Source organism: Sorex araneus, chromosome 2 (genome assembly GCF_027595985.1).
Source record: "Sorex araneus isolate mSorAra2 chromosome 2, mSorAra2.pri, whole genome shotgun sequence".
NCBI lineage: Eukaryota > Metazoa > Chordata > Mammalia > Eulipotyphla > Soricidae > Sorex > Sorex araneus.
This window is the reverse complement of record NC_073303.1, coordinates 295,216,966-295,230,185: the sequence shown is the minus strand read 5'-3', so window position 1 is coordinate 295,230,185 and position 13,220 is coordinate 295,216,966. Positions and strand designations below refer to the sequence as shown.

The 13,220-nt window shown below is 38.7% G+C and overlaps 1 protein-coding gene across 4 annotated transcripts in view; it reads left to right on the top strand.

The window, feature by feature from the left end:
- The window catches only part of ATP11B (ATPase phospholipid transporting 11B (putative)), a 116,078-nt gene that overhangs the window by 17,599 nt on the left and 85,259 nt on the right, over positions 1–13,220 (top strand). For all 4 annotated transcript variants that reach the window (XM_055124852.1, XM_055124853.1, XM_055124851.1 and 1 more), the window contains exons 2-4: positions 4,040–4,156; positions 9,474–9,563; positions 11,651–11,731. In XM_055124852.1, coding sequence (XP_054980827.1) covers positions 4,040–4,156; positions 9,474–9,563; positions 11,651–11,731 — 288 coding nt within the window. The remainder of the gene's footprint in view (positions 1–4,039; positions 4,157–9,473; positions 9,564–11,650; positions 11,732–13,220) is intronic.

Genomic DNA, 13,220 nt, shown 5'->3' with positions numbered 1-13,220 from the left:
GGTTCAGATCATTCAGTAGAGGTGAATGGAAAATGAGAAGCATTTGCGCGCCAGAAGGTCCGTTCAAGGTTGGGGGTGGGGGAGAGGAGAGAGAGATACATTTTTCGTGGCTCTTTATTTTGCTTTTGTTTCTTAACTTTAGATGCATATAACAGTGAATTCTCATCTTTGTGGGAAATACAGTAGCTTTGTGTCATTGTCTAGGTTCTTTAAAAAGAAATAATAATACATGTGTATATATATATATATATATTTCTGAACCTCAGTTTTAATTAAAAAATTATTCCAGAAATGCACATGACTGGCATGTAACTTACTGTTATATGAGTAAATATACCTCCTGCAGTCTAACATTCTAATTACCTCTTTTTCTCTCCTATAACTTAATGAGCTTTACAAGCAGACTTTCTGTTAACCCTTTTTAATGCAGCTGTATGAGTCACACTGTTCGCTTATTCATTTGTTTACTGAGTTGAGTATGTTATGATTTGCTTGAGTATATAACAACACACATAGTCCTTTGTACTTTAAGATAGTACTTAAAATCAATAGGTAGATGTTGAATAAAGTCCACGTATCTTTAAGATGATTGTGATATTTCAGATAGTGCAATAGTTTCAAATCTGGTTTGAATAGAGCTGCTCTTTGTACCCCAGTGAGATATAACTACCGGACAATAGTGAATGTGTAAAAGGAAATATCTGAGGAAGTAAGTTTGCATGTACTATATGTTATCCTTGAAGAAACTGATCTTGAAAATATACAGTAGCTCATTTATTAAAATATCAGGGCAGAGCCCCGCCCAGTATTCCAGGTCACGTGGCAGTGCTGGGGGTGGGGTAGGTGGGAGGGACCCTGTGTACATTGCCTGGGATTAAGTTTAGGGTCTTGCCACTTGCTAACCAAGTGCTACCTCTTCAGCTTTCTCTCCTGCCCTGTAGAGGCTGATTTTTCACATACTGTCGCATCCACAAAATGCCATCACTATTAACAGCACCAACAAAGTTCAACTTGATGGCTTTTACTCAGTTTTAGTTATGGGACCAAACCTAGTGGTGCTCAGGGGTCCCTCCCAGTGGGGGCTGGGAGGCCATGCGGTGCAAGGCACTGAGCCTCAGGTTCCCACATGCAAAGCAAGTGCACTGGTCTTTGGATCTGCCTCCCCAACCCCCAGACTGCATCTTGTTTTTGTTGCGCATACAAGCACATTTAATTTGTACAGCCCTATACTAGCTATTTCTAAGATTATAACAATAAAAATCTAAAAGCAAGAATCACAGCAGTTAAAAACTATACATAGCGCTGCTAATATTCTTACAGACTAAACAAAGGATCCCTCTAGGCAGTATGGGACTCTCCACTGAGTGTACCCAAGCGTAATGGACACTTGACAGAGCCACCAAGTATGGAATGGCTGCCACATTGTAGATTGCTAAGCTGGCGTTCTTCATCACTGTCACTGTCATCCCGTTGCTCATCGATTTGTTCGAGTGGGCACCACTAACGTCTCTCATTGAGAGACTTATTATTACTGTTTTTGGCATATCCAATATGCTGGTAGCTTGCCAGGCTCTGCCGTGCGGGCTCCATACTCTTGGTAGCTTGCCGGGCTCTCCGAGAGGGGTGGGGGAATCGAACTCCGGTCGGCCACCTGAAAGGGGAACGCCCAACCACTGTGCTATCGCTCCAGCCTGGAGTTCTTCGTAATATCTAAAAGTGAATTATTGTTGATAGAAACGGAATTACTTGGCCTTTTACTAATATAGCAGTACTATAAATAGCCCCTAAGTATGATGAAAATCTAACAAATTTTATTATTGTTGTTTTAGTTTGGTGGGGTGGCACACTCAGTGGTGCTCGGGGGCTGCTCCTGGTTTTGCACTCGGGAATTAATCCTGGCAGTGCGAGGAGGACTATATGGGATGCCGAGGATCAGACCCAGGTCAGCCACTACCTGCTGTGCTATCACTCTGGCCTCAAAATTTTTTAAAAAAAATTTGTTTTTGTTTTTGGGCCACACCTGGTTATGCTCAGAACTTAACTCCCTCAGAGCTCACTCCTGGCAGGCTCGGGGACCTTGTGGGATGCTGGGGATCGAATCCAGATTGACCATGTGTAAGGCAAATGCCTTACCCACTGCACTATCTCTCTGACCCCCAAATCTAATAAAAATTAAATCATTGCTTATTAGGTTTTTGTTTGTTTTTATTTTTTCACTTTTTTGATCACATTCAGCAGTGCTCAGGGGTTGCTCCTGGTTGTGCACTCAGGGATGACTCCTAGCAGTGCTTGGGGGACCATATAGGATATGGGGGATTGAACCCAGGTCGACCACCCATGTGCAAAGCAAATGCCCTACCTGTTTTACTATTACTCAGCCCCCAAATCATTGCTTATTAGAATCAAAACAGAACTCTTGATGTTTTTTTTTTTTTATTGCTCTCAGCCTGTGATGGACTTCCAGAAAGTTACTAAAGGAGTCTTAAAGATTTGCTTGCTACTCTGGAAAAAAGAGCTCAGTACTATAAGAATAAAATACAGGATTTTTATCAGTGATAATTCTTCCGTAAGAAATTATTACTAAATATACTTTGAGAACTAATCTAAATTTGAGATGAGAAATTCATAGCATATGTTTATATTTCAGGGAGTCAACTAACAATGTGACTAGCACAAATAGACGATTGTATCAAAGCAATCTGGGCAAGATCTTGCTTGCCCAGTGAATTATAAGTACTTTGGGAATTATAAGTACTTTGAAACCTAGTTGCTATGGATAAACCTCATCAGATGTGATAGATCCTGTCTTGGCTATGTAGCTCTCCTGGAGTTTGACATCTCTGAGTATGAATCTTTTGATTTTCTTTTAAGATTTTTATTTAGACACCTGCGATTTTCAAAGTTGTTTACAATAGAATTTTGGGCAAGCACTAGAAGTCTTTGCCCGGGGAAAGGCAAGAAACCCCCGGAAACCTTGTCCATGAGTATTTTTCATAGATCTGTATGTTTTGTTTGCTTTGTTTTATCGTGTGGTAGCACTTCTGACAGAGTATAGGCTCTTCATGCCAAGGGTGTTACATTCCCTGGTAAGTTTTTGTGTAGTGGCTTCTGTGTGAGGGTGTGTAGAGGTTTTCTCTTACCGTCAAGCTATTTTTAAGTCTTCCCAGAAAGAGCATCAGATTCTTTGGGTGATGGATGTTGGCTCCCAAGACCACCATCCACCTCCAAGGACAGCTCCGAGCTCTGACTGTTACATGTACTTCTGGTCGATCAGTTCAGATTGGAGGTTCCTGTGACATCACCCTGCCCCCCACAGTCCCCATCCAGATTTGATTAATTTGCTAGAACATCTCATAATGCTCAGGAAACAACATTTGCTTACCAGATCACCTGTTATAACAGGGACTACCAATTACCCGAGTATAAGCAGTTATTTAAAAGTAGGCTGGTTGAAAAATGCTTAGAGCAAACAAAATAAGGAGGCAGGAGTTTGGGGGGAGCGGAGGCAGAAGTTGGGTGGGAAGTACAGAAATTTCATGCACTCTCCAAGGTTCTCTCTCCCAGAATCTCTTTGTGATCAACAACTAGAAAATCTTTGGAGCCCTTCCCTTTGGTTTTATCATATAGGGCAGATTGAGGAAATCATCTGCTTTCAACCAATTGATTCGGATATATTGGAACTTATACTTTTTTTTTCCCTTTAGATGTTTTTCCAAGGTTACTTTTATTATTGTTAACAAAAAGATACCTTAACACTCTCAGTTTTAGAAATTCTAAGATGTGGGAACTGTAAAGAATAAATAACTATAAGAAATACATTTGATCACTTAAATATATTTGTCTTGTTAATCACAATATTAAAATTTATATCTGAGACAATGTACCAGTTTCCTGTATGGTCTTTACTCCGAATATTTAAATTAACTGACTTTGTAGGCAATGTATGACCAGTAGAACATGTAATCTAATCAATTAATATATGAAAAGTCTCGTACATAATCTTGTTGACCGTATTGCCCTTTTTTTTGCTTGTCCTTAGGGTTTTGACCCACCCCATCAAAGTGACACAAGAACTATTTACATAGCCAACAGATTTCCTCAGAATGGCCTTTACACACCTCAGAAATTTATAGATAATAGGATCATTTCATCTAAGGTAAGAATGAACATTTTTATTATTGAAAGTAGAGATATCTACTATTCATGTTAAGAAGTGATTTGTTTATGTAACCTAGTGTCCATTTATAGCCCTAGAAGGATAAAGACGTTGTAGTTTATAGATTTATATTAACAAGACTGTGAATTATATAATGCCAATTGCTAGTCTCAGGTAGCGAAAATTCTAAAAAATTAACCTTAGTTGCAACTAAACTAAGAAACTATACTAAAAGGCAAATTTCATACAAGCTTCTTCCATTGAAGTTCTGGGAAATAATTTATCCAGAATTGCACACAAGGCAGTGCTGATACTGGATTTTGAACCCCTGGGTTACCTGACTTCTCCAATGTTATCACTCTCCTGTAAACAAAATTCTATGACTTCCTTGTTTCATTTTTTCCCTGTGGCTTTTTTTTTTTTTTTGCTTTTTGTGTCACACCTGGCAATGCACAGGGGTTACTCCTGGCTCTGCACTCAGGAATTACCCCTGGCTGTGCTCAGGGAACCATATGGGATGCTGGGATTTGAACCCGGGTCGGCCACGTGCAAGGCAAACGCCCTACCCACTGTGCTATCTCTCCAGCCCCGCTGTGGCTTTTTAAAGACAGCTTTCTTTTACTTTTTTATTTTTCCCAGGAGTGAGGCACACCTGGAGGTACTCAGGGCTTATTCTTGGCTCTGTACTCAGGGATTGCTCCTGGATGATTTGGGGGACCACATGGGGTGCCAGGGATTGAACCTGAGTCAGCTGCATGCAGACATATGCCTTACCCTCTGTGCTGTTATTGCTCTGCAATAATAGCAAACGAATAACTAAATAAAAAACAACTTTATTTTGAAACTGAAGATTCTAGAGTAATGCTGCCTGATAGCCCAATAGACTTTTTCTCTCATGGTATATTTTCCATACTGTCCAATGATACCAGTTTTCCGCATAGTGGGTAATAGATTTACACATAGCCTTGGAAATGAGGCTGCTGCAATTGAGAAACTTAATCTTAAAATTTATTTTAAATACCAATAGCTACCTGTGGCTAATGGTTATCCTGTTGGAAAGTGAACTTACAGACAATGTCAGTGAAAGCAACTTAGGGTCATGTCCTCCTTCGATTGAATCGCTGCTTAATAGATCACCTTTAGGAGAATCTGTCTTGCAATCACCTTCCTCCTTTGCAGCATTATCATATTTTCCTCTGATCTGGAGCTCATCTTCCCCCTAAGGATCTTGTCTTACACCTCTGATTCTTCCTGCCTTGCTTCTGTCTTTAGTCGGCACATTATTTACATATGCATTATGTCTGTTAGTGACATATCTCATTTTGGACGCTGGTTCCAAAGCAGAGAGAAGGAAAGGGGAGCTATCATGGTGAGTGTGGGGTGTTCTGAGGAGTGCGCAGGAAGGGCAGGGCCCTCTCCTGACTCTCAGCCAGCCAGGCTAGCTGGTGGTTCATCGAGAAGGCCCAAGGATGTGTTCCTGTGAGGGGCCTGTGGTGCCTGGAATTACCCAGGCCATTCCTGTGCTTCTCGGGGTCTCTAGGACCATATCTAGGTACTGGCAGTCAGAAGGGTTGGCCATGTCCTTAGCCCTGTGTTTCCTTACTGGCCCCTTCAGTTTTCTTTCTTTCACTATTGCTTTCTTAAACTTTCTAAATCATCTATGAACCTGCTGTTTCATAAGTTCATTTTTTATACTCTTGCCATAATATTATGTCGATAGCCACAGTTTTTAAAGTATAATTTTTTTTACAGATTATAGATTTTTTTGTAGAATTCATGTTTTACATCATAATTTTCAAGAGTAGATATCATAGACAAGTAGATATTTATAGACAGTGTCAAAGTTTTGCTTTTTATAAATGAGGTGTACTTTTCTTCTTACTGCCTGCTTCATTATCTTAGTCCTACAGAACTGTGCTAAACTTTGTTCCTCTCTTTCTGCCTGTTATGCTAGCCTGCCTCCCAAAATGTTCTCTCTTGTTTCACTTCGTATTTGCCACTTGTTAAATGTTTCTTTTAAAAATCTGTCAATACGTCATTTTTAATTAAGTTTTTAATCATAAAATTTTTTCTTATAATTGTATTCACTTATTTTTATCTCTGAACAGCTCTAGGTCTTTTGTTCTTAATCTCTTATTTATTATTACACTTTTTGATTCCCTTAAAATGCAGATATTTTGGGGCTGGATCAATAGCACAGCAGGTAGGGAGTTTGCCTTGCACGAGGCCGACCTGGGTTCGATTCCCAGCATCCCATATGGTCCCCTGAGCCCGGCCAGGGGTAATTCCTTAGTGCAGAGCCAGGAGTGACCCAAAAAGCAAAAAAAAAAAAAATGCAGATATCTTGCTCATTGTATATAGTTGACATACCTTTGTTTAGTTTACCATTTACCATAGTAAGTACCTTATCTTAAACTTAAATTTCTTTTTTTTTTCCTTCCTTTCTATTTTTCTTTCTTAAATCTTTTCTTTGTTTTTTCCCATTATTGGTCACACCTGCTAGTTCTGGGGGCAACTGTTCTTGCCCTGTGCTCAGAGCTCATGCCCAGGAATGCTCAGCTCCTAGCACGGCATGGTGCTACATAACTCTAGAAAAGTTCTCTGTAACTATAGGAAAATAACACTTTATTTTTGAGGGTGGTGCCTGGCATTGAACATGGGCCTCACACCTGTTACAGTATACTCTGTTGCTGAGCCACATCCTCGGCCCCAGAAAATTGCGTTTTTAATTCATTTGTCTTGATCATTTTATAGAGTTAAAATAATTTTATAACAGTAAACTGCTTACCTTAGATACATCTTAATATTATTAGAACAAATACTAACACCATTCTGTATATTCACCTAAGATAGCACAAAGTTTATACTTAGTTTGCTGGGAAGTTTTATTTCAGAAAATGGGTAAACAATTCCTAACATTTGTAAACTAGTATTAACAAGAAACCTTTCTTTTTCCTGAGCTCCTCGTTGTATTATTGAACTTCTCAAAGAAAATACCTTAAAAAGTTCCAAGTTTTGGGCTGGAGTGATAGCACAGTGGGTAGGGTGTTTGCCTTGCACGTGGTGGACTCAGATTCAATTCCCAGCATCCCATATGGTCCCCTGAACACTGCCAGGGGGTAATTCCTGAGTGCAGAGCCAGGAGTGACCCCTGTGCATCGCTGGGTGTGACCTAAAGAGCAAAAAAAAAAAAAAAAAAAAAAAAAGTTTCAAGTTTGTTTTGGAAATTGAAAAAGTTTTACTTTATCTTCTAACTTCAGTGGAGATAGCTACCTTTCCTCAAGTTAAGATCAGCTGGGGTTGATTTGGTATGCAAACCTTGAGCTGCAACTTCTCTTGGCTCCAGGAAGTCCCAGACATAATTTCCATTCCCAGAGCCTGTTGCCACTGCTGCTGCCTCTACCTCAGAAAATCAAACACAGGTTTTAGGCGTCTCAGATTAGAATTGAAAATACAGTTTGACCTTCCTCCCTGGAGGCCAGATAGACTTTTGTAGACCCTTACTATACCCAAAGCCTGTTTATAAAATCTTTCGTTTGAGAAAGGCTATTTCAGGTCTCAAACTGGTTACAAAGCAATAATTTTTTGGCTTTCAAGACACACCTCCTCGGTACTCAGAGGCTGCTCCTGAGGACTGGAGTGAGAGTATAGCAGAGAGAATGCTTACCTTGAATGCAGCTGACAAGGATTTGATCCCCAGCATCCCATTATGGTTGCCTAAGCCTGCCAGAAGTGATCCCTGAGTGCAGAGCCAGGAGTAAACCCTGAACACAGCTGGGTATCACCCAGAATTGTAGCACTGTAGCACTGTCATCCCATTGTTCATCAATTTGCTCGAGCGGGCACCAGTAATGTTTCCATTGTGAGACTTGTTACTGTTTTTGGCATATCGAATACGCCACGGGTAGCTTGCCAGGCTCTCGAGAGGGACAGAGAAATCGAACTGGGTGAGCTGTGTGCAAAGCAAATGCCCTACCCGCCGTGCTATCACTCCAGTCCTCACCCAAAATTTTTTTAAAAAAATTAAATACAGTAGGTAAGATTTTTTAAAAATTCATGGTATTGAACCATCTGGCATGGCCCCAGAGATAATTAAGTAAACTACCTCTTTAAATATTTTTAAGTTTTTAAATATTTTTAAGTACATCACCAGTACCATTGATGCTTCATTGCCTGATAACCAGGGTAGTTACCTGAAAATTTTTTCATTGGTATTTTATTCATTCATTTGGTTGTTCTGCTAACGGGTTGATCCTCAGCTGTTGTAGTAATATAAATACTGGAGATGGAGCAGTAAATCAAAACTGTTTTTAGACTCAGGTATTTTGCAGTTCAGGGAGACACTATGCAATGGGTAAAGTAAGACTATTATAAAGTCTTATTTTATATCTTTTTTATATATGAGTTGTGAGTAGGAGTGATATGAGTGAAATAGGTACTAGATTGCTCTGCACCTGTAAATCAGTACTATAGACTTATGGGCTATTTACTAAAATAACAAAAGACAGAGTTGGCAATTAGCATGAGCAGGGTTTTGTCCTCAGTGCTTCATAAAAGTCAGAACATGGGGCATCAGATTAGATCCAGGGTTATTCAGTGACCTTGGATTAGGATTTAGATCACAGCAGTTAACCCCTTATCATCTGTTCTTAACCACTCTGCTCTGCTCTCTAACTTTAAAAATTGATATTTGGACATATTTTATGTCCTTTATGGGATTTTTCTTAGTGGCTATACTGGTGATCACTTAGCTAAAGTTTTTTTTTTAACCTTTTTTATCATATTTTGTTATTTTTCTATTTTTCCATGCTTAGAGAATAACTATCCTAATTATACAGTTTCTAACAGGTATATAGTACATAAAATATATTTGTATCAGAATTTTTATTGGCTTGTGATTATATTAGACTAGTTTGTATAACTGATGTCCAAAATGAATGGTTAAAATGTTTTAGATTGCTGTCTCCAACTTCTATGAAACTTCAGAACTCAGCAGCAAAATAGTTTCTAGTTTAATCTCACTTAAAAATTATTCTAAATACTGTATGATTTAATATAATTATCATTTAAATTATAATTTGAATCTCCTATGATTCAATTATAGGAGAAAGAAAATAAGGAGTAGGGTATGAAACCTGAAACTCAGACAGTAAGCATTGTGTAAATATGTTACTTAGTAAACACAGAATACTACAGTGTGTGATTCGGGTTTATATGAATTTGTCTAAGGGTTTAACAAATACAATTTTTCTTACTATAATTATTCATTATATGTTATCTTTAAATATTAATTTTTATCTCTCTTTCTCTTTTTTAGTATACTGTGTGGAATTTTGTTCCAAAAAATTTATTTGAACAATTCAGAAGAGTGGCAAACTTTTATTTTCTTATTATATTTTTGGTTCAGGTAAGTTTAAAAGTTTTATTGCATTCTCAATCATTCAAGTATGGGACTGTTTTATTCAGAGCCTCCCCACTGTATTGAGTGGAAAACAATTTAAACTGCCAGCCTTACCTGTATTGCTAAAGTATACATATGATTTCTAATGTTAGTTACATTTTGTTTGCTTACTATTTTCACTATTTCACTATTGCTTATTGCTTTCACTATTGGTTGATAACCATAATCAAAGCCAAAAAAAACCACATTATTTTCCAGAGGCTCTGCAAGTAATATTTTTCTTTAGCTTTTAGTTAAGCTACAACTTAAATTTTTTCATTTCAAATTTAAAAATTTTCCTGAAGTATAAATTTTGACATAGTATATTAATTACTTCTTTCCTAAACTATGAACCTGTATTAATCTGCTTGAAAGTTTCTAATTTTTACCTTATGTTTTTTCCATAATGTCAAAATACCGAGAGAAGAGCTGACAGCTTGGGGTGCCACATGGTCCCAGGGATGGACTCAGAGCTGAGCTTTATCTCTAGTCCCAACATCGAATTTCTTGCGTAAATTGAATTTTTCTCTAACTGGGACCAGGTTTTTTAAATGAAAAGAAAAGGAAGTTAGCACTTCTAAAGTTCAGGGAAGCAGGCAGAATAGCAGTGGGCATTTTAGTATTGGTGAAGGCGTAATGACTTTGTGCCAAAATTATTAACATTAACACGGTAAGAACCATGCAGCCTCAAGTCCAATAAAACATTTACATAAAGGGGCTGGAGAGATAGCAGAGAGATAGGGTGTTTGCTTTGCACACGACCGACATGGGTTCGATTCCCAGCATCCCATATGGTCCAGTGAGCACCGCCAGGAGTATTCCTGAGTGTAAAGCCAGGAGTAACCCCTGAGCCTCTCCAGATGTGACTCAAAAAGCAAAAAACAAAAACAAAAAACATTTACATAAAAATATGTTGTGGAAGTATTTACTGGGAAAAAAACAACAAACTTTTTTAGACGGAGAACGAACTTCTGATTTTCTGTCTACTGGATATCAGTTTGATATTCTCTGAAAAGTAAGAAATTTGTACTAACCGGGTCCACCTAACGCACCTTTTTGTGAGTTTAGAAGCTACGATAAGGAATTCAGCTGCTCTGGAATAGAACAAACTTGTTTGGCCTATTAGAGTAAACAGACATTAATAAATCAGACTCCTTTTCTGCCTAACCAAACGTCATCACAATAATTTATTTCTGTAGCAGTTTATTATAACCCCAGTTGTATGAGAATGCTAGTTACAGGCTGGCTTTCTTCAGTCTTTATACCTGCAGACCAGTGCCTGTTTTGCATGCCCGTCCATGGGTGGGCATCTATGACTCATCCTGCGGACCCAGGGCTTCCCGCCTTTCAGCCCCTGGTCTGGCACCAGTCTGTGGGTGGGTGGCTGAAGCCTACTGATTTTTATATTTAGTAGCATTTTCACAGCTATCCCTCTCTAACTTCACTACGTGTAACAAAGTCACTTGTGGAAAAGACCCCTCTTCAGCATTTATCAGCATAGTCAAATAGGAATTGAAATTCTGAGCAGTTACAGCTCCATTGCTCGGCAAGTGCTGGGGACCTTATATATTTTTGTTAAAAAGGCAGAGCGCAGAAGGGGAGAGAGAGTGCAGCAGGCAGGGCGCTTGCCTGCTGGGTTCAGTTCCCAGTACCCATATGGTCCCCTGAGCCCTGCCAGGAGTGATCCCTGAACACAGAGCCAGGAGTAAACCCTGAGCATTGCTGGGTGTAGACCCCAGCACGGTTCCTCCTCACTGCCCCTGCCAGAAAAAAAAAAAGAAAATGCAGAGCATGTCTGCTGTAGCAGTGTTTGTGGGTGTGCAGTCAATTACATACTCCACCTACAATAGTGTAATAGCCAACAAAGTGAAATGAAACTATGAATTAAGCTGTATTTTCACTGCATAATACTTCTTATCCTATTATGTCTTACTCTGAACTGTGATGCACAGTTTGAATATTGTGCTCAGAATTTCCAGTAAGTATATTTTAGATATTCATACTGTAAGCTGTACAATATAAGAACATATTCTTTATTCTTGTTTTTAACCTAGCTTATGATAGATACACCTACCAGCCCAATTACCAGTGGACTTCCGTTATTCTTTGTGATAACAGTTACTGCCATAAAGCAGGTATGAAATGTTTTTCTTTTGTTATTTTCTCCCAAGTGATTCAGAAGTTGTTAAATAGTTCTGCTCTAAAGTAACAATATTGTCATGAAAATAATTTACATAAGAAAGAAGCAAATTTTGTGATATTGCATATGGTAAAATTAAGCCACCCTATAATTCGGGTACCTGGTAACTCAGAATGATTACCATTGTAAAAATTTTTTTTTGTTCTGTTGACAGAAAGTACCTCAAAATAAGCATTATATACAAACCAATTTTTATATGAAACAGATTGTAAATACAATTCAAAAGAAATACAGAGAGTGGAAAATATACTTCTACATGAACATCTATGAATAAAAATTGTATAGTGCTTTTTTCTTTACAACTTTCTGTGATGAAGGTGATTTTTATGCAAGGTGTTATTGTTACTACTTCTTAAAAAATTCTTAGCAGGTGATCCCCTTCAGTGTGAAAAAGAGTTAATTGAAATTTCTTGTTTTCAGTGTGCTAAGCTTCGAATTTATAAGATTCGGGAAATATTTTAATTGACATGGAAATGAAATTGACAAACATTTTGTAATTCTGAAATGAAATCATTACACAAAAAAGTTAAAAAGAAGGCTGAGCGATAGGACAGTCGGTAGGGCATTTGCCATGCATTGGCTGACCTGGGTTGATTCCTGGCACCCCATATGGTCCCCTGAGGCCCTGCAGGAGTGATCCCTGAGCACAGAGCAAGAGTAAGTACTAAGCATCACCAGGTATGGCCCAAACAGCCCCTCCAACCCCGAAAGTTAAGAGTATGAATTAATGGTTACATTATAGATCTCATGTTTCGGAGATAACCATTCTGTTGTTCTAAGATGGACTTTTTTGTTTTGTTTTGTTTTTGATTGGATGATTGGTCTTTGCGCCATACCTATTGGTATTCAGGGAATACTCCTAGTTTCATGTTTAGGGCCCCATGTCCAGTGCTGGGATTCAAACTGGGGTTGACCATATGCATGGCAAGAGCCTTTACCCCTCTACGATCCAGCCCTGTTCTTAGTCTCATTTTGTTTTCTTCATTATTCTTTGGAGAATCACATTTGTATAAATCAGTAAACATCCAAGTCACTTCATATAATTGCCTATTTTGTAGGTTATTCCAAGTTATTTATATCACCAAGGGACACGTATTTGTCCCATGGACCTTTGTTTTGTTTGAGGGCCACACCCAGTGGTGCTTAGGGCTTACTCTTGGCTGTGAGCTAACAAATCACTCCTTGCAGGCTGGGGGTGCCATATGGGGTGTGGGATTGAACCTGGGTCAGCCACGTGCAAGACAAACGCCCTCCTTGCTGTACTATCACTGGTCCTCTTTGGACCTCTTTTGTATAGCTTTAGCTGCTTATCTAGTGTTGGATCTTGAAGTGGCATTTATAGATTGAGGGTTTTCAGATTTTAGGTATTCTAAAAATTCCTCGAACTCTAGCACACATATGTTGTTTGTATGTTTCCACTTGAG